Below are 20,375 nucleotides of genomic sequence, written 5' to 3' on the forward strand. Positions count from 1 at the left end.
TCTGTGTGTGTGTCTGTTTGTGTGCACAGATGGATAACATTGTAGCTGTTTAATGGAGTGATGGACAGTGTTAACAGCCGCACGGCACTCGTTTCTCCGAGTACACGGCAGCGTGGTGTGCCTGCTGTCTGCACTGCACTGACTATACCAACGCTACAGCAGAGGATGACGCCATTTCTGTAGCTGACAGTAAGCTAGAAAAGGAGAACAGTTGAGCAGGCAAACACTGGGAAAATCCAGGGAACCGCGGTCGCAATTCACCTGCCCGTGTCACGGCCATTTCTCTCATCGGAGACTGGGATAACGCTGTTTTTTGTTACAGGAAAACTGCACCGAGACCATCCATTTTCGTTTTCGCTTCTCTCTCTCCCTCGGTGTCGGTGCACTGCTCTCTGCGGAGAGTGCGCTCGACAGCAATAAATAAATAAATAAAATATATATAAATGTAGAGCGAGGGAGCGAGATAATAACACAGTAGCTAGACCCCAAAAACCTTTATAGATATGTCATATCACCGCCCTGGTAGTACAAAACACGTCAAGTTGAGCCCCCCCGAAAAAAGAAAAAAAGTGAAGCTCGGCCGTGCAGACCGATTGGAAGTCACTTTCTGAACGGAATGCTCTACTGTGGCATTTCGCTGAACGTTCACGGAGCAGCGATGAGTGGAGATTTGCTCCTGACAAAGAAACAAGTCGACGAAACGGTTCGCAACAAGGTCAAGCTCGAAGAAGACTTGCAACGCAGCAACATCGCGTTAATCCCCCCCCCACAATCACAACCACCAACACACAATTTTATTGTTGTAACACAATCCAAGGTCGCAGTCCTCCTTTGGTTTAGTTCACGGAGGATACAATGTCATCCGCCCCAGACAATTTGCTAGACCGAGCCGATGCGAGTGAGTGGACTGACCACCACCACTAGCACCATTCCCAACAACGTTAACACACTCGTACAAGCTTCGAGACTCGGTAGTCTTTTCTCCTGTCCTAAAAGCTGCTACAGTGATTAACTAGAGCGTCGAGCTCATTTAAACCTCTCCACTAGTGATTTACGTCCAAGCAGTTTGTTACTTAACATACGTAACATAATAATAATCACAAAAAATACTGGCCAAGCACCCACAACACCGAGAATAACAAGTCATCACTAGCAGAAGGTGGGGAAATATGCATAACCTTTGAGCTGATTTTTATCCCCACAACTGATCAAATGGGCGAGTTCCTTGATACACGGTAGCTCAAACCTACATTGGACAAGTCAGTCGTGAGGAGCCAGACGTTACTGGTGGCACAAAAGGAAAGCCTGACAATGCATTTTACCTCCGTTTAACTACATCGTCCGCCCGCTGCTCGACAGATCTCGTCACGCTAATAAGAACTCACCGATTGTTTCGGGTAATATCACTTTTTTTCTTTAAATGGCTATTCGCGAGCACCGTGGCAGGCGCTACTCGACGACAGCCTCCCCGAGGATTCCTCCGCTCAACAACACAACACTCCGGAGCCTGTCCAGCACACTTGAAACTATTCAGCCACGGAGTAGCATAACCTTTCACTGCGCTCATCCGCCTAATTTGGCTGGCTACGGCTTAACTTTGTTATCGAACTGAACAAGTTTTTTTTTCCTTTTCTTTTTTTAATCTGCAGGTTTCGACTGCCCTGTCGCCAAATTCATTCATTCCTCTAAACCACCCTCCCTAAACACAACACAGCATTAGTTAACAAGTTAGCTAACGTCAAGGTTGGCTTGATAGCAGCAGGGAAGCAAGCTAGTAAAATGTTCTAAATAGCGACGGCTCTACCGAACAAAAGCAGGCTTACCTATGCTGTCAAGTTGAAAAACACCTCTGGTTTTCGACGAAAGTGGATTAGTAATCCATAGGAACATTTATGAGAAAAATACGACAGATTTAAACGTCGTCCGTTGGCCACCGATTGATGTTGGATGCGGATGGGTAAAAGTCGTTTTCGCAGAGCTGCTGTTTGCCTTGTTGAGTAGCTCCTCTAGCCTAGCTCTTTCTGTGATCCTTCCCCCTCCTCCTGAGAATGATTGACGGGTATACTAATCCCGCCTTTTCAAAAATAAACCCCTCCAATTGGATGGAAGCGACAAAGAAAACGCCTTAGTAACACATGATTGGTCAACCGTGGAGAAAAAATATCCATGGTAAAGTGTCCGATGTACCCTACTGGGTGGTTGTTGACACAATACCGGAGAATACCAAGACAAAAAATGTTGAAAAACTACAACACCCAGTCTTAGAGTACTGGTGTGTTAGGTATGTATGACAGAGTAGCCCGACAGTCGAAGTAAGGTTTTTCTTGGTAACTTACATGTAAGGGATATTGTACCGGGCAATGTAGAGATATAAATGCAACGGAGATTAATGCGCTGCACCTATCTGACATTGCCTAGCTACTTCGCGCCTGCTCTGTAACGCAGACGAAACATATATATGTAGCTCATCAACACTAGCTGGAGAATTGAAAGGCTTGTAGCGTGCTCTACTGTAACGGCGCTAGCTTAGCATAGCACCAGATGAAGTAGCCGACAGCACACCGATTTAAAATGATATGAAGGTCTGGTTATAACAGTTATATTTTGTGCCTTACTCGACCAGCGTGGAAGTGGATGATTTTATCTTGAGAAAGAAAGACATACTGAATGGTGATACACCATTGTGCTAGCCTGCTAACGCTAGCCCAGTAGCAGTGTGGCTAACCGGAATTCAGCACCGGCTAGTTAGCGGACTGAGTCTGCCAAGGTGGGTGGAGTTAAAGTTTCGGTATGTGTTAAGATTCCACGGTAGCATTGTATTTTAAAAGTGGTGTTTTCTGCTCTGCCGAGCATGTTTCATTTCAAATTAATCACTACTGTATGTTCTTAATTTAAAGGGAGCCAGCAAGACGCGAAAACATGGTGCAGAAATGCTGTACACTGGTTAAAAATGTGGCTGAAAGTGGCGTAAACGAGGCAAACTTCCTAAATTGCGATGATTTCAGTTAACCTTTCGGTGCATAAAAGTTCAAAACGACAAAAAATACTGCAAAACTAGTGATACATACAGTAACAATGTACACACATCAAACATCTGATCAAATATAGTTCCATAGTTTTATTTTTGGTCTCTTTTATCACAGACTTTTCTGATCTAGTAGTCACAAATCCAAAACAGCCGCACCCTTAAAAAAAAAAAAAATTAAGCCAATCTTTGGGAGTTTTGAGTGCCTCACGGGTGAAGTAGTTGTTTTAAGTTATCCAGTGGCTCATGTGACAGTTTTGTCACCACTACAAGGGGAATTTATAGTTCTGTTGCCCAGTTCTGCGTAAACAGGTCAAAGTGTAACCCATAGTTACACTTTGTTCGTATGAGTAAAATGTGCTATGTGTCTGATTTCAGCTACACTTAAATGGCCTTGAGTCTCACATTCTTCTTGTCATGTCAGCACTCTATTTCCTGTACAAAGATTCTGTCTTCAGAAAACTTGTTGCCCAATCTGTTATTTAAGAGCTTGGTCGAAATTTGATGGTGACAAATGACAGATACAAGTAACCTCACTAATAGTATACTTAATTTCTTTTTACTCTAGTGTTAGGTGTGTCAAATCTTCGTTTTCTAGAGCTCAGTAGTGTCAACATTAATTCCACCATATTACTTTAGGGTCATTCATCGATCAAATTTAACTGTTTTCTGTTGTGATGTGAGGTAATGTAATTTTAGTTAATGTCTGCATTTAAAATGTTCCTTTTTAGCATTTGTTAGATTTAAAACTAAATCTGAAAAGCAACTTTTGGTATTTTCTTCTGGTGAGTAAAATTTTAAAGCAAGAGCAAGTGTTACCAGATCACCCCGGGAGTGAGTTGCTGCCCCAAGTGGAGTAGTTAAAGTATGTAGTACAGGGATGGGGACCTCCAGGCCTCAAGGGCCAGTGTCCTGCAGGTTTTAGATATCACCCTGGGTCAACACATCTGAATCAAGCGATTAGTTCATTACCAGGCCTCTGGAGAACGTCAAGACATGTTGAGGAGGTAAATTAGCCATTTGAATCAGCTGTGTTGGATCAAGGACACATCTAAAACCTGGAGGACACCTGCCCTTGAGTCCTGGAGATCGACCACCCCTGATGTAGTATCTAGTAGTGAGGGATGAAGGGAGCAGAAGATCATATTTGAGCATCATCTGCAGTGTGGTGCTTGTGGTACCAGTTGGTCGTAGTGACAAGAGTCCTGAGCATTAAAGTTAAACTGTCAGTTTACCAGACAGTCTCTGTTCCTGTCCCCAGCTATGGTCATGAGCTGTGGCTAGTGACCAAAAGAATGAAATTGTAGATGCAAACAGCTTAAATGAGCTTTTCAGGCAATTCCAGTATTTTGGGCACTTGACTAGGATTCTTCCTTGATACACCTTAGGTGTAGTGTTTCAGGCAGGTTTCACCAGGAGGACACCCGGAGTAGACCAGGATACACTGGAGAGATCTCTCTGCTAGTTTGATAATGTCTTGGTGTACCCCTGATGTGGATGGATAGTTATTCCACATTCCAGATATTTCGTAACTTGGATGTCAGAACTTGGGAGTGACATTACTCTTATAATATTTTTTTCCCCCTTAAAAACCTGCTGCAAAACATTCATAGATGTAGCCATGAATGTCTTAGACTTTACTAGTGTTTATGCTCAGTGCAGACATCTTGGATTGTTAGCTCTAGGATTGTGGGGCTGCGCTGATGTTCCAAGTAGAAAATCCAAGTTGAGGGGGCATTCCAGATTCAAATTTCAACTGGGAACTTGAAAATTCTGACTTATTTAGGAATACACTGTGTCTTTACTAGAATGCTGCCCCTGTAACCTGGACCAGGAGAAGCAGCAGAAAATGAGTCGACATTTAGAGCATATAAGTCTGTCATTGTACATTAGATGTATTTAACTATTCTGTTTAATGCAAAACGGTTCTAGCACTTAAAAATAAATAAATAAATAAGGCTTTGAACATAATGAAAACCATGAAAGAAGATGCAGACATTCACACTTTTAGGACATGACTGGGCTTGAAGGCATAACGTTCATTAATGAATTCAAAATTCACATTCCACATGTTGAGATCTTAAACGCTTAAAAATGGGAAGACTATCATTTTCATTATACCAAACGCCCTTGAAAAATGCCAAAATACATTTTTTTTTCTTCTTTTTTTTCGCCCCCCCCCCCCTACATGTCAATCCATAAAAATAACAAATCCAAACAGGATTTGTTTTGTATATAATAGTTAAAATGGCGTTTTGAATTCACCAGAACTTCAGTGTTCAAAACAAAGTTGCACCCATAAGGGTTTTTTTTATGGTTTGGTTTTTGTTCTAGTGAAGTTGTTATGAGGCCAAATGACACAGTGCATGCATTCGCTCAAAAACCAAATTTTTCTTTTAATAAATTGATTTTTGTATTCTTTATTTTCCATTATAGATATATTGTATAAAGTTGAAGCGATGGACCATGGCACGGAGGCTGCTGCTGACCGAATCTTGCTGGAACCATACAAATACTTGTTGCAACTGCCAGGTTAGTCTCTTTGTCTCTCAGTGACCACAGGGGCAGGAAGGAGATGTAGATAAACAAGCAGCTGTAATGTCTGAAGTTTTTTAGTTAGTGCCTACTCAAATCGACTTGGCATGGTTCTCCATGGTTTTCAGGGTTTTCCATTAGGTCATAGTACCTGGTACCAGGTACTTTTTTAGTACCTGCTTGCCCTGGGTTCAAAGCGATCTGAGCAGGTACTAAAATGCCATCAATTGGCTGGTCAGTAGTGTCACTCGATGAGTCATGAGAGCGTCCCATTCGGGAAAATTAAACCGCCATTTTTGAAACCCAGCAACAAGGCAGATGACTACAAAAATCAACGCTGTGATCCCCGAGTCTGACAAAAAGCCACAGACTCAGCAGCAGGTATATTCATGTGGCGACGTCCACCATTTTTGTAGCATTCACGTCATATATTAATTACGTCGCGGGATGCTTGGATGCGTTGCTATGACGACAACCATGCACATTATGTAGTACTGGATTGTAAATGAAAACCAGTCGAGTCACGGTGATCCGTGGTGAGTCGATCCAAGTAGGTACTAATGGAAAAGGGGCTTTACATATAGCTGATGAGTAGCCTACTTTAGCTACACTGACCTGAGCCGCTTGCTTCCTTTTAGTATTTGTGGAACAGAGCATGAGGACAATATCTTGGATACTGAACATGATAAAAGGCTCCAGTTCAGACACAGTCGGCACAATAAAGATCGGCAGATGTTGGTCTTTTTATAAACACCGTATGATGCTGCAGTACTGGCATATTAGGTGTTAAACTAAAGAATGTCATATTACCATCACACAAGCCGTATTTGTTTCTAGTAATCAGGTTTGAAAACGTGGGGGTCGTCTAATTTATGATAACTGGAATTGTCTCCTGATGTCCTCACTGCTGGAGTAACCATCTGTCAGACAGTCAAGAACTGTGGGTTTCACAGATGATGAGCTCAAAAACACTCAAATGCTAACTGTGAGAGCAAATGATTCTGACTTCTTCGGGAGTCTGATAAGGGAGTGTGTGCGCAAGTCTGTGACTAATAGACGAGATACACAGATATGGGTTTGGATGTTACCATATTTCATATTTTATGAGGGGAAAAGGTTCATTGAGGATTCCAGTCTTCTTAAATTATTGGTGTCTGAGGGGAAACTTTGACAAAAGGATGAGTGTAAAAGAATTATGGTTCTCAAATACTTTGGAAAAGGGATTGTCTTATAATCAGTTGAGCATAATCATAAGTTATAGCTTACAGATTTCAGCTTTTAACAAAGTATTTCAAGTAATTTTGGTGTTTGGCGCATTCGCTCTTTGAAATAAAACCACACTAACTGACTGATATTTGCTATTACATTATAATATGTAGTTTTGCAGCAGTATATTGCTTTCTTTTTGTTGAGGGTATTATTTTTTTTTCTAAGCTCTAAAGCTACATGGTTTTTCAATGTTCACCACAGACTGGCTAGACAATTTGAGCATAAACCAATTTGCTGTATTTGTAATCTCTTTGATTCGAGTATGAGGCTGTAATTCACAGAATAATGACTTCTAATATTAATAAAATGGAACAGCTGTAGAAATGAGACAATGAAACCCTGAAATGAGCAAGCTGTGCACATCTCTGTGCATGTTTAACTGTTTTCTTTAGTGTGGATTCTCATTCCTAGCAGCTGTTTTTGGGATTTAATTATTGCTTCAGTTTTGATTGGTCACTTCTCGTCAGTAGAGAAAAGCCTGACCTAACACCAGACGTTAATTTGGATAAATGGGACATGTGCCTGGTATTTGTTAGTAGGGTTGTTTCTCTGCTAGAAGTTGCACCCTTTTTCCTTCCTGGCTCTGTGTTTCACAAATTACATTTTAAATAGAACAAAGGATGGCACCAGGTCTCTATTAAAGTTGAGGCGATGTTGGTTAATATTGAAAGAACTGCATTTGGAATATACTCGAGCCCTTTTAAGGCATAGTGTCTCAATTGTAAGATAGACTATATCATTATACTCCTAATGGTTTAGACTATGGCTTTGAGCACTCGATGAAAACTGCTTTACAGCAGAGTTCAATAGGATGAAGGAGGAAAAAATGCCTTAAATGTTGTCTTTGAAGATAAAAATATCTGTTAATCCTGCCTGTTTCCAGCTTTTTAGTGTTTTAGTCAGGTAGGAGCTCAGCGGGAGCTGATCAACTAATGGTTTAAATGTTCACCCTCACTTAATCTTCAACTGTGTTTTGTATAAGTGGAGTTAAAATGTGTTTTATCTGTGTGAGACTGGTGTTTATTTAGCCTCATTGCACACTAAATGCAAAAGCCATTTCTTTGAGAACACTCTGTACCTGCAACTCTATAATTAACGCTTGGGTCCATACGTTTTCGCAAAGTGACAAAACTTTTGTGATTTTTGCCCCTGTGCAGCACAACAGTGGATTTTTCACTCCAACAATTAAGATGTGAACAGACTTCATGCTTCAATTCAAAGGGTTTAACAAAAGTATTGCATTAACTGTTTAGGAATTATAGCCATTTTTATACACAGTCCCCAATTTACAGAGGCTCAAAAATAAATGGCCAAGTCAATTACAAGCAGTCAGATCTGTTTTCCTTCATTGTTTCATGACATATCAGAACTCTTAGTTGGTAGAGTAGTCATTTACTACGACTAGTGGGGCCATTTGGGGGGGGGGGCAACCCCAAAATTGTCCACATGAAGTCTTTGTGTGAAGTAATACCACTGTAGATGCCACGTCCTTTTAGGATGCAACAATTGATCTTTTTTTTTTTTTTTTTTTTTTTTTTTGTTCTGCTCTTTCGGTAGGAAAACAAGTGAGAACAAAACTCGCCCAAGCATTTAACCACTGGCTCAATGTTCCCGAGGACAAGCTGCAGGTGAGAAAAATCATCCGTTTTGCTGCCAGAGCTGTCTGGTGTTAATTGTTGCTGACAGATTTAGGAAGGTGAAATGAAACTGTGCTCGTTGAGAACAGGTAGTTTATTTTTGCAATGCGACCATTTTGCATTTTATCAGCGGAGTTGTTCCTAAGTGTAAAGCTTGTGAGAAGAGCTTAGAGCACACATGATTTATTAAAGGAGATTGTTAATGCAGCTGAGGATTAAGCGGAACGAGATGGGGAAAAAAAACGATGCAAAGCTTTTAAAAACTGTTCAGTTTCTCTGCATTTTAAACCCTTGTTTCTCCAGTTTTAATGAATTCCTAAGATTGAATGCATTGTGTTTACCTGTGGTGTGTTATTTGTTCATGTTGCTAGAGCATTAGAGATGCACCCTTGGGTAACACAGTGACTTGCATATACTGTGTATGTCGCCATTGTGATTCAAACACTGGTTTTCAACTCTGCGCTGCAAGTTTTGTCCATGGCTGTGCTAGTTTGTGGTGCCAGAAGTTGCCTTATTTGGATTAGAGAGTGTAGTGCCAAGTTATCAGCTAAAGCTAGATATTTTGGTTAACAAAATTAATTCATGCTTCAACAGCGACAGATCTGCTAATTATTACAAAGTAACAGACTAATAATAAACTACACTCGCCAAGACTGAAGCACAAACATCTGTGATGAACCGTACCACACGTGTACAGTCAATCGGCTTAAAACATGCACGCAGAATGAAGAGGTCCAGTTTAATAAGGTAAAGCCTAGTAGACTATGAAGTTGGGCATCTTTAACGAGTGTCTATGGGGATTGGCTCTGTTTTTGAAGCTGGTCTCAAGTGGCCACCACAGGAATTTCCAGTTTTATCACTTCCTTGTTGGCTTCCTTTTTCAGCCTGCTGCTGGTTAAAGATACACTGTGTAAAATCTCACTGCTAGATGTCGGTGGATTGCAGATTTCATTCAGCTGAACTTTTTCTTACCCCTCCCAATTCAAGCGATGGTAAGACAAACAACTCTGGCCAGCTGTTGTGAGTCAGTTTATCTCAGCTGTCAATGCCTCCACATCGGTTTATTCTCGAGAAGGCTTTATAACTTTCTAAAAGGAGTTCAATATGAAGTTGAGTCAGTGAAGCTCATTTCTGTCCGATGACAGTAATACTGAAAATAGTTGTTGAGGACTTTTCTTTCTGCAAGTGCTGCCGTTTTTGCTGCTGTTTGCTGCTGTTAGCGGTTTTAGTGTGACTGATCTAACGTTGTTGAACTTTTTTTTTTTTTTTTTTTTTTTTTTTTTTTTTTTTTGTTGGACAGCCAAGCTTAACATTAACTGGCATAATGTTAGCTTTTAATCAGCTGTGGTTGTTTAGCTGGCTCGTTGTCAGCAGTTTGGAGGCTAATCTCCTGATGATATGTAATTGTAACAATATTGGGAATAAATAAGTTTGTTTATGCATGTTTTTGTGTATTAGAGCCCTGACTTCAGCTTAGGAGATGGAATTGGGTCGGCTACTGTATTCAAGATGGGAGGGCAACATGGCAGCTTCCAAAAACCAGTGCCCGTCTGTCTTTTTAATGGATTAATTCTAACTTGATAGGAATGAATCTGTGTGTTGGCGATGCTGTAATTGTTGCATTATGTAACATACCAATCGATGTACATTTAGAAGTAACTTTTTTTTTATATAAAATAACCTCAAAATGACTGACTGTACCTTTTTAATGAATTGTCATCTTATAACTGCTAGTGACCTTGTTTGCATTACATGTAGCCAGCTGACTGCTTTAAGAGAGGAGTGTGAGGTGTGGCAGCTACAAGGCATGATTCCTTATCTCATCTGTACATCTCTAAATTGACGGCCACATTATTACACGTTTAGAGGGCTGATTCAAAAAGAGCTCATGTTGCTCTGATGACTGGTCATTGAGCCAGTTAGAGGCACAAGGTTCATTCATCATCCAGCTTTGTGGCTTGAAGCTAAATTTGATGCAACTAACAATACCAAGCTGTGTCAGATCAGGGCATGTTGTGTAGACATTTTTTTTTTTTTAAATCAATTTTTATGACACTGATTTCCATCCCCTGAATGCCACAGAAGCTCCCAGTAAACTCCACTAAGGAATGGTCTACATAGAAATGCAGAGGAGAACAAATGAAATATGTCAAACAATCCCTTTTATTGGCTACATTATATAAAGACATTAAATGCAATACAACAGAAAAACAAGATAACTCCATGCCTAGAGGTATGCTAAACACTGTAAAAATGTATGCGGTGATACATGTTTTACTCCCAATAGTATGTGTTTGTGGCTTTACTCACTGAATTCAGTTCAGTGTATATTTGTTCATACAAGTTTCACTGCTTACACTCCTTTTTATGAGTTTGTGTGCATGCTGGGCATCACATCACCCTTTCACTAGAAGACTGGGATGGAAATTTCATAATGATTGCAGAACCTCTCAATTGTCTTCTTTTGTTTCATTTTCTCTGAAGCTGGATGGACAAATGAAAGCAAATGTGGATTAACAGCAGTTTCAGTATGATGTGGCAGCTGCTGTTTATATTGGGATATTTCAAGATGAAAAGCATGCTTAGTTGTAGGTTTTTTGTTTAGTTTTTTATAAAAGTGGGTAGGACATAGTCGCTATAGATTATTTCAGATGTTGCAGTAAATCGTAAAGTAGGGCTGGGCCAAATCATACCATTCACGGTAATACCGGTATAATGTTGGGCAACAATATGGGTAAAACGCGCATGCGCAGTGCCGTCGTTATTACTGTGTTTTGTTTTGTTTTTTGTTTTTTTTTTTGGGGGGGGGATACAGCACACCTAAAATCAATCCTTTGATTTTTCTGAAAATCGACAGTGCCATTTTAATAATTCCTTGGGCTTTATGTATGAATTCTGGTTGTGTTTACTGACCTTTATGTCGACCTTTATGTCGTACACAGCGCTCGAAAATCTGTCAAATGTTTTAGTACGACTTTGCTAAGCTACGAAGCCGCACTGCTTGATGGATTGTCGGAGCATTACGGCTATTGTAGGCAGGAGCCTCGCGGAGTGATACGTACTGTGCTTCAACATAATATTACCGTATTGTGTGTGTATAACCTCTTTTAAGTTTTGTGGATATTATACATGGTTATGCTGAGGATATGTCGGCCAATTTCCACTGGAAATGCCTTTTGGTTAAACTGTCAGCAATGAATTTGCATTTCACTGTTAAATTTTTATATACCTTTAATGCACATAAAAAACAGCTGCTCGTTTAAGTGAAAATACATTGATGTTTTGTTTTTTTTGTTTGTTTGTTTGTTGTTTTTTTGCACTAATAGGGTTGTGGAGTTGTAAAGTATTTGGTCTAGTGTCAATTATATTGTCATATCTAATACATGCTCTAGTGTAAAGCATGTATTAGACAGCATCTGGTGAATGTTTATGTATTTAAGATGTACTCTACTTGCGTTAATCTCCAGTGAAAGGCTACTTCTTTTTCAGCTTCTTGTGCTCTGATCACCTTTGAGACGGGGATTAGTGGATTCAAGTCACGGACTGCTTCCAGAGTAAAAACCTACAGTTCCACTCATCCATTAGATTGTTGTAACATGTTCTTGGCTGCCTGATTAGAGTGCTACAGACACATTGAAATACAGACCGCAGGCAGATTGAAATTTCTTGAATTCCTCCCTTTTTTGCCGTTAAATGAATTTCATTCTGGATTTATTGGTTTTATTGAGCAGGGCCCTTGCCTTTGTCTCCTTAGGGCGATCAGGCTATTGATCCCATTATACTGATAGCATTAGCATTGTACTGACTCAATACTGTTCTTGTTTGCATTGACAAAGCTACCTAATCTGTGTTTTCTGAATCTGCATGCCTTTTTATGGTGGAAAATGCAGAAGTGCTGAGCCTGTCGGGTCTCATTACAGTTGCTGTTCAACAGGTCTGTTTGTCCTGAATGTTTTATAAACCCCTCACAAATAGAGGAATCTTAGCTCTGCAGTAAAGCCCGGAGGTCTCACACGGTTGTCTCCTGTGTAGTCTCCCGTAGTCTCCAAAGAGGAGTCCAGTCTTATTTTTGATGACCATTTTCAGGCATCTATTTAAAAAAAGAAAAAAAAAAAGAAGTACATGGATACCATTTGTGGGGAAAGTAATAAAGTTGTCATCAGTGCAGTCATGTCAGCGGTTCCCATGAGACACTGTTTACCTCACTCTTTAATCACATACTGCAGCTTTTACAGCAGATTGAAATAAACTCAGATTGCAAAAAGAATAACCTAAACAGTTTAGCCTGCAGTGTCATGTTTGATTATTTTCACACTGTATGCAGGTCAAATTTATTAAAGCTGAGAAAACACTTTATGAATCCTTAGTTTTTAGTTTGGTTGAGTCTGCGATGTTGTTGACAGGGTGTATGACGTGCATTCATAAGCAAGCTGTGTGAAAATCTACTCTCGTTCGCCTGATAATTCCACTTTGGTGGATACTTCCCTGTTATGGTGCAGCAGTTGGTTGTGGTTTAAATCTACTTCAGATATAACAGCCCCGTCTCTTCCACACGTCTCCCTCCATCTCTGTGTAGAAGCTCCATAAACTCCTGCTGAACCCACAATGTAGCTCCTTGTCATCATTAGTGTACTGCCAAGAAGTCATCGTTGCCGCCGCCATGGAAACAACCATGGCTTCAGATAGATGGAGGCAGTGTCAGCGGTACTCTCTCTCGTTCACTTGGCAGTGCATTTTTTATCAAGCCCCATATGTGCTTCTGTACTGCGTATGACAGCACAGGTGGTGGAGGCTTGGGGAAATTCCCCGTGTTCATCATTTTCCTTGCGACCTTTAGCTGATGGCTTTCCTTTTGTTTTCTCTGACACTGTTGATGCTATATTTTTTATATACAGTCTTTTACTTTAGAAACACATGTTCATGAGTGCCCGCAACCTCTGTCACAAAAACATAAGAAGCTCTTGGCCTGAGTGGGACAACAGGGGAGGAAAAGAAAGACTAGGAATCAGATGTGAGATTCTCATGAAATATAATGTGGATAAAAATGTAACTACTGGAATAATGAAGGCATGCTTAAAGTATTTCCGATGCACGGGCTGGCATTTGAACTTGTAATGTCTGACGAGGTTATTATTACATGCAGCGGATGACCTGCAGACAATCGCATCACAGTAAAAGCTGGACCAGGTTAGATAGTCAGCATGGGAGTATTTTAGCTTTAATAAAGGTGAATTAGTTTGTACGACTTGGTCTCAAAATGGCTTAAAATGGTAATTCTTTGAACCGCCTCTCTGTTCAGTCCGTTAATGTGACGTTATCAGCCAAGACAACAAATGTCAACTGGTTCTTCAGCAATAATCTATGAAAGACGTTAGGTGAGTGTCTATTAACTAATTTGCTATGCATTTAAATGGAAATTTGGACAAACTAGTCTGAGATTTGGAAAGTTTTACTCCTAAAACATGGGCAGCTCTGTGACGCTGTGGTTCGCATTGCTACTGGGTTTGTTTGTGTGGGTTCTCGCCGGGTACTCTGGCTTCCTCCCACAATCCACAGGTCCCTGCAACCCTGAATTGGATACGTGGAAGAGAATGGATTGATATCAAGGTCAAGGTAGCTCTCACTCACTGCCGGTCGCTGTGTGCGCATGTGCGCAATCCTCCTGGCATGATATTCCCAAACATTTCTAACCATTTTTTTTTTTATTATTTTTTTTTTTTACAAAGAATCATTTAGGAGATGCGAAACACATCTGAGCCCATAGTGACCATTACTAATGAGTATAAAATAATATAAATTATTTTATGTCACATGTCTGCTCTGCAGTAGGTTATTACTGATTTATTTATTTAACTAACAGAACAGTTGTGAAACACGGGGGGGGGATTTTAGCATGTTGAGGCCTGCTTTGAAACGGTAGCTATAAAGCCTATGCAGGTCGCTTTGACTCAATCCTCAGATCCAGAATACCAGCAAGCCAGCAGCATTGGCAGTGAAAGCAAACAAATCTGTTCACACACTGTTAAATCCTGTTTACCTCTGACTTTTTGTTTTGACTTGGATTCCATAGCGGAGGACTAGTCATTCATGTGTGTGTGTTCATGTTAGCCACCACTATTGATGTTCAGCAAAAGGGGGATGCGGTGCCAGGGGACAGATGTAGGACATGACCCACATAATAGCTAAAAATACAACATTAAAACTTAATTTTTTTTCTGTGTATAGGGTTCACATTTTCTAACGTCATAACTCTGATCTAGTTATTACCAGAGACACTGGTTGTAGTACAAACCATTTCTGCCATCTTCACCTTGACTTCACGTATTGACCCCAACCAGTTAACCAGCGTTGGTTTAAGCAGCTATTTATGGGCTCACTATTTGTTACCTAGTCCTCACATTTATTGCTACAGTGACTAACATCACTATCGCTGTGTGCCCGGAAGAGGTGTCAGGTTAGAAATGTGGATAACTATTTGTAATAAACCTGTATTACAGGATTTCTCTCACAGTAGTTATTTAATTAGTTCAGAGCTCACTTATCCACATAGTTGAAATTTCTCTGGCTTCACTGCACTGCTTAAAAATGATACGCTTCTGTTTGCTCTTATTAAAACAAGAGCGTGCGAAAGCAAAATATGGGAACTCGGCATAAATACTAACGTGATTATTTATTTTTAAATGAATTTTCAACATTGGCAGAATATCTATAAATCCATAAATCATTTGGACACTAAAACACTACAATGGATGAATGAAGCTATTTTTGTGAATGACACAATCCAGTAGGCATGGTGTGAGTGACCAGTGCTGCAGCCTGCTTCAGGTATAAATGTGATCACCTGCTGTAATCTCGCCAAGTGTGACGGTTTTATGGCAGAACATAACTGGCTTGTTGTTTTCATTTACCTCTTGTCATCATGACAGACTCGGTATGCTTGTTTTTTGTGAATGTGTCTCTGCATTTTTAATAGATTACTGATTATAGCTTTAGCAAACTGAGTTTCTGCGTCACTAACCTCTTGTGATAATCAATATAGACTTGCGGAGTAGTGGCACTCGGGGCTCAAACAGCATTATGCAGTGTATGCAGTGACAGCCTGACTGATTAAATTCCTTGGAGAATGGAGACACTTGAAAACCTGAAAATTGTTTGTGCTCGTGTTCGGGTTTGATGACTGCTGCTGTTATCTGAAGCGCTCTAGCTGAATTTCAAGTTGATTGAGCCATTGTTTCTTCCCCCCCCCTGATGGTGCATTGTAATTTGCAGTGAACCTTTTTAAATACTTCAGAATGTATTTGTTTTTGTTGTTGTTGTGTTGTTTTGTTTTGTTTTTTTTCATCTAAAAATAAATTTTCATGTTCATGCATGCATTTATTTTAGCTTTACCCACGTCCCCTGCTTTGTAAGTGGCTCACTGAGGTTTCAGGGTGAGCAAGTGTTTGGGACCCTGCCGAAGGAAAGGTTGTGTTTGGCTGATAAACTGCTCAACTGGCCTAGCCTTGGCCATCTGCCTGACCCACTGAGTCACTCTTTGTGCTCTCAGGCCTCATACAAACAGCTTTCATTACCAGGCCACCCCACTTGTCTTTTAAATCAGCAGGGCACTCGAGCAGGCTGTAAGGCCAGCTCAGGACAGCAGACACCTGATGGCCACTGTGACTGTTGTGAGTCGACGTGGGCCGTTTTTGGGTTAACGGGGTGTGTGTGTGTGTATGTGTGGGGCTCGGTTTTCCACTGATAAATGAATACTATTATTTGGCATTGGTTCGTGAAGCACAGCATAAACAGTATGTGGTACATGTGTGCTGCCACATAGTGGTGAAGATCAGGATAGAATATATCCACAGTGCCCTTGACTCACCACAGCAGTGCTCTGGATGTTGAGGCTGGTAGGTCATATTGTATTAAAAAGCTTGTCAGTACACTCATCGTAATGACTAAGGTTAAGCATTCAGCCTTCCTCATTGTCTCTGTGGAGAAGGTTAAAGTGCACCAAGCCCCGCAGTGACGCCTCTAATTGCTCAACCATGCATTTCCTATAACCTCGTCAAAGCTCTGTGTCTCTCCTGACAGCTTCTCCGTCACAGTGTGAGTCTGCTGCGGGCCAGAGTGCATCTTTGCTGAGCTCTTCATGCTCAGACTGACTGCTTAGCTTGTTTCAGCAACAACTGTTTTGTTTACTGATGAAGACTTTGACTTGTGGAGCAGTGCAGACAAGAGTGTAGACATGGCACCCTCTGCTGTATACAAGTTGTAATGCATAATTTACACAGCCTCTGACAACCTGTTGGAGTCTGTTTGAGCTGGAGGAGAGACTGTTTGTTTCTTTAAAAATATTTCCTCTGCACTAGAAGCTCTTGTAAAGATGAAACATTAACAACTGTAGAAGAAAAGGATATTTTACTTCCAGATACATTTTTATATGAATTAACACAAACACACTTGTTCTTATGTCCAGGTGATCATTGAGGTGACTGAGATGCTACACAATGCCAGCCTGCTGATAGATGACATTGAGGATAGCTCCAAGCTGCGTCGAGGCTTCCCTGTGGCACACAGCATCTATGGCGTTCCTTCTGTTATCAACTCGGCCAACTACGTGTACTTCCTGGGGTTGGAGAAGGTGCTGATCCTGGAGCACCCTGAGGCGGTGCGAGTGTTTACCCGTCAGCTTCTTGAGTTGCATCGCGGTCAGGGCCTCGACATCCACTGGAGAGACACCTACACCTGTCCCACCGAGCAGGAGTACCGCAAAATGGTGCTGCAGAAGACAGGAGGGCTGTTTGGCCTCGCTGTAGGCCTGATGCAGCTCTTCTCAGACTGGAAGCAGGACCTGAAACCCCTCTTGGACACACTGGGCCTTTTTTTCCAGATCCGTGACGATTACGCCAACTTGAGTTCCCGCGAGTACAGCGAGAACAAGAGTTTCTGCGAGGACCTGACCGAGGGCAAGTTCTCCTTCCCCACCATTCATGCCATATGGTCACGTCCGGAGAGCACTCAGGTGCAGAACATCCTGAGGCAGCGCACGGAGAACATGGACATCAAACGATACTGCGTGGACTACCTGGAAAAGGTGGGCTCATTTGCTTACACCCGCCAGACTCTGCGGGAACTGGAGATGGAGGCCTACCGGCTCATTAGGGAGTTTGGGGGAAACCCTCAGCTGGAGAGCCTGGTCAAACATCTTAGCCAGATGCATCACGAGGCCGAGGCCACAGCCGAGTCTAGCTGTGAGCCGCCCTCCAGCCAAAACCACTGACCACATATTTACCTTAAATGCTGCGTGACTCCCATGCACTCCAGCACACAGATCCTTAGCTGATGCACTGATACAGACACGCACATTCCTGAAAACCTCAGTACATACCAGAACATCTCCTTCACACACTATGCTGAGTCTTCATGACTGAATTCAGAAAGCAGACCAGTCCCAAATGTTGCCTTTTGGTTTTGTGTTCATGAAGGCATCCTGCAAGAGTTGCTTTATTGTACACATAACTAACTTTTGTATCAAAGTGTAACAGTTCAATCAGCGGAAGACATGAATTGAAATTAACTTCAGGGTTTGTTTGTTTTTTTTCCCTTTTTTTCTGAAAATGAAAACTACCAAGATGGCAAAAAAGCTTTTACGCCTTTTGATGTGCACAACAGTGTATAAATGTATTTCTCCCCTCCTTGTAAGCAAATGTAAATTGTTTATCTAAGAGCAAGTCTCTTCTCCCCCCTCTCTCATGTTTAAAAATAGGATGTGGATGTCTTGGGCTTATGTGTGGTTTGGGGCTCCTTAATCATCAAACCACCAGAGTGCCAAGCTTATAGGAAAGACCTCCACCACTGTACTGTCTCCTTGTTACATAACACGCTGGTTTTACATGCAAAGTAGTGTTCCTGTTGCTCATGCTCACGCGTTTATGTTTTTGTTCCAACAGAGATCTTTACACCTTGAACACTTCATTAGTGTCATACTGGTATTTATTAGGAAACAACTCTGTGCAGTAACACCTTGTTTGTACTTATTTAATAAAAAAGATTCTTTAAAGATCACCTGTGGAAAGCAGTTTTTGGCATTAGTGCCAGTTTGATCTTTTGAATCTATTACAGTAACTAATCTGAGGACAGATGTGCAAATGACAGAAGCTGTTCATGGAGATTCTTCAGTAGTCTTCAGCACTGGAGTAGTGCTAGTAATAAAAATTACAATTGCAAAAATATATTATATAATGAATTGAGTCACTATAACAGCATGGGTTTTTATAATCTGGATGTATAAATTTAAGTGACTAAATTTTAATGAATTGCACTGGTAATTGATAACATTGATGTTACTGAAACTTTTCTTTTTTTAAATAAGCTTCATAAATGGAAAGCTGAAGTTATAAAAATGTTTTTAGATTAAATAAAATCCATGAATGTTATGTCAATTTAAAAAAAAAAAAAAAAAAAAAAAAAATATTGAAATACTGATAACACATTAAATTTTATGAAAGTCACACTTCACAAAGAATCTGTTCTTTTTGAAACTGAAATAGCTTTTTGCCACAAAACACACCTTAAAAAATATTTACAACATATCTTAAAGTTTTAAATATTTCAGATATTCTGATTCTTTTCATACAATGACACTCCAAATTCAAATTTTATTTGTCACATACACAGTCATACACAGTACGATATGCAGTGAAATGCTTAGACAACTGCTCATGACCTAAAGAAAAAAAGAAAAGGCTATGAATAAGATAGGAAATAAATATGAAAATTAAAAAGGGATAAATTTAACTAGGAAGGAATAAAATAAAATATAAAAATTAAAGTTAAAAATGAAATAACTGTACAGCACAAATTAGAATGAAGGGTAAATTTAACTGGGAAAGAATAAGATAAAATATATAAATTAAAGTTGAAAATAAAATAACTGTACAACAAAATACACAGTATAGAAAAAAAAAAAATTGGGCAAAACTCGTTGTTCCTTTCCACGGAAATCTTTAGTAAAAGGCGAAAGATTTATACGATCTGAAGAGAAACAAGAGTGTACATTTCTGCCCTTTAGTGTGACCTAATGTTCTCTGTGTGTGGTTAACCCCCCGAAACAGCTGGGTATTATGTCAGGAGATGCAGTTAATAATTTCCAACAATTTTTATAAGGACAAAGTTTTGCTCACATATATAGTAGTAAGTAGTCCAACATAAGAAATGAATTACAACCTTTTACAGGCCAACCTGACATGTAGCTACATTTCTCCAGAGCTACACATCAGGTTACGTATGTTTCCCGGTGAAGAAAAAGTTTAATGTTGCTAATTCAATCTGTTTGCTGCCCTCTTGGCCATGTCTCCTTTGTTTTTAAAGAAAAAAAAGATCTTGGCTCCTGGTGGGAGTAACCTGGTTAAATAAAGGTTAAAGAAAGCAATAAAATTTGAGCTTTGTGACGTGACTTCCTGGCGACAGTCATCAACAATACTCAGCCTGTGCTGTTTAAACAGTGTTCAGTTGGTACTAAGGGGTCTGAATAGGAAACTGAAAGCGTTCGACCCCTTACATTTATCACGCTGTATTTGTCACACTTACATGTTTCAGATCATCAAGCAAATTTTAACATTAGACAAAGATAACCTGAGTAAATACTAAATGCAGCTTTCAAATGATAATTTCGGTGATTAAGGGAGAAAAGTTGTCCAAACCTATCAGTGTGTGTCTCTCATTTATCCTGCACACACACAACCACAACACATGGGCCCATCATTACAGAACACAGAGGCATCATTATCTATAGTGTATGTAATCATAAGCTGTCTCCTGTTACAGCAGATGTGTGTATTTATTTTTCAAGGTTATCGGTGCTTTTACATCTGCATGCTGAACAGTACGGCCTCTGAGATTATTACAGAATTGCCTGCTTTGAT

At 40.3% G+C, this 20,375-nt stretch overlaps 2 protein-coding genes and 1 non-coding gene across 7 annotated transcripts in view; 1 reads left to right on the forward strand and 2 right to left on the reverse strand.

Annotated features, from left to right (window-relative positions):
• The window catches only part of arid4b (AT-rich interaction domain 4B), a 37,080-nt gene extending 35,001 nt beyond the window's left edge, over positions 1-2,079 (reverse strand). Inside the window, exon 1 of one of the 2 annotated variants that reach the window (XM_006807655.3) lies at positions 1,824-2,079. The gene's annotated coding sequence lies outside the window, so the exon portion shown is untranslated. The remainder of the gene's footprint in view (positions 1-1,823) is intronic. The other variant, XM_006807656.3, reaches the window with a different exon arrangement.
• On the forward strand, positions 2,071-19,862 carry ggps1 (geranylgeranyl diphosphate synthase 1). 4 transcript variants are annotated; one of them, XM_006807659.3, is made up of 4 exons: positions 2,075-2,281; positions 5,462-5,557; positions 8,387-8,457; positions 16,928-19,862. In XM_006807659.3, the coding sequence occupies exons 2-4, from the start codon at positions 5,485-5,487 to the stop codon at positions 17,729-17,731; spliced, it is 948 nt and encodes a 315-aa protein (XP_006807722.1). In that variant the 5' UTR covers positions 2,075-2,281; positions 5,462-5,484; the 3' UTR covers positions 17,732-19,862. The 4 variants fall into 4 exon arrangements, with proteins under 4 accessions (XP_006807724.1, XP_006807722.1, XP_006807720.1 ...); XM_006807657.3 differs by lacking the exon at positions 2,075-2,281 and adding an exon at positions 2,288-2,767; XM_006807661.3 differs by lacking the exon at positions 8,387-8,457 and having other exon boundaries at positions 2,071-2,281.
• LOC118455651 (U5 spliceosomal RNA) lies at positions 19,396-19,505 on the reverse strand. The gene has a single exon (XR_004844221.1). It is a non-coding gene; the product is annotated as a U5 spliceosomal RNA (small nuclear RNA).
• Positions 19,863-20,375: the final 513 nt, after the last annotated feature.

Source organism: Neolamprologus brichardi, chromosome 13 (assembly GCF_056152115.1).
Source record: "Neolamprologus brichardi isolate AB-2024 chromosome 13, ASM5615211v1, whole genome shotgun sequence".
NCBI lineage: Eukaryota > Metazoa > Chordata > Actinopteri > Cichliformes > Cichlidae > Neolamprologus > Neolamprologus brichardi.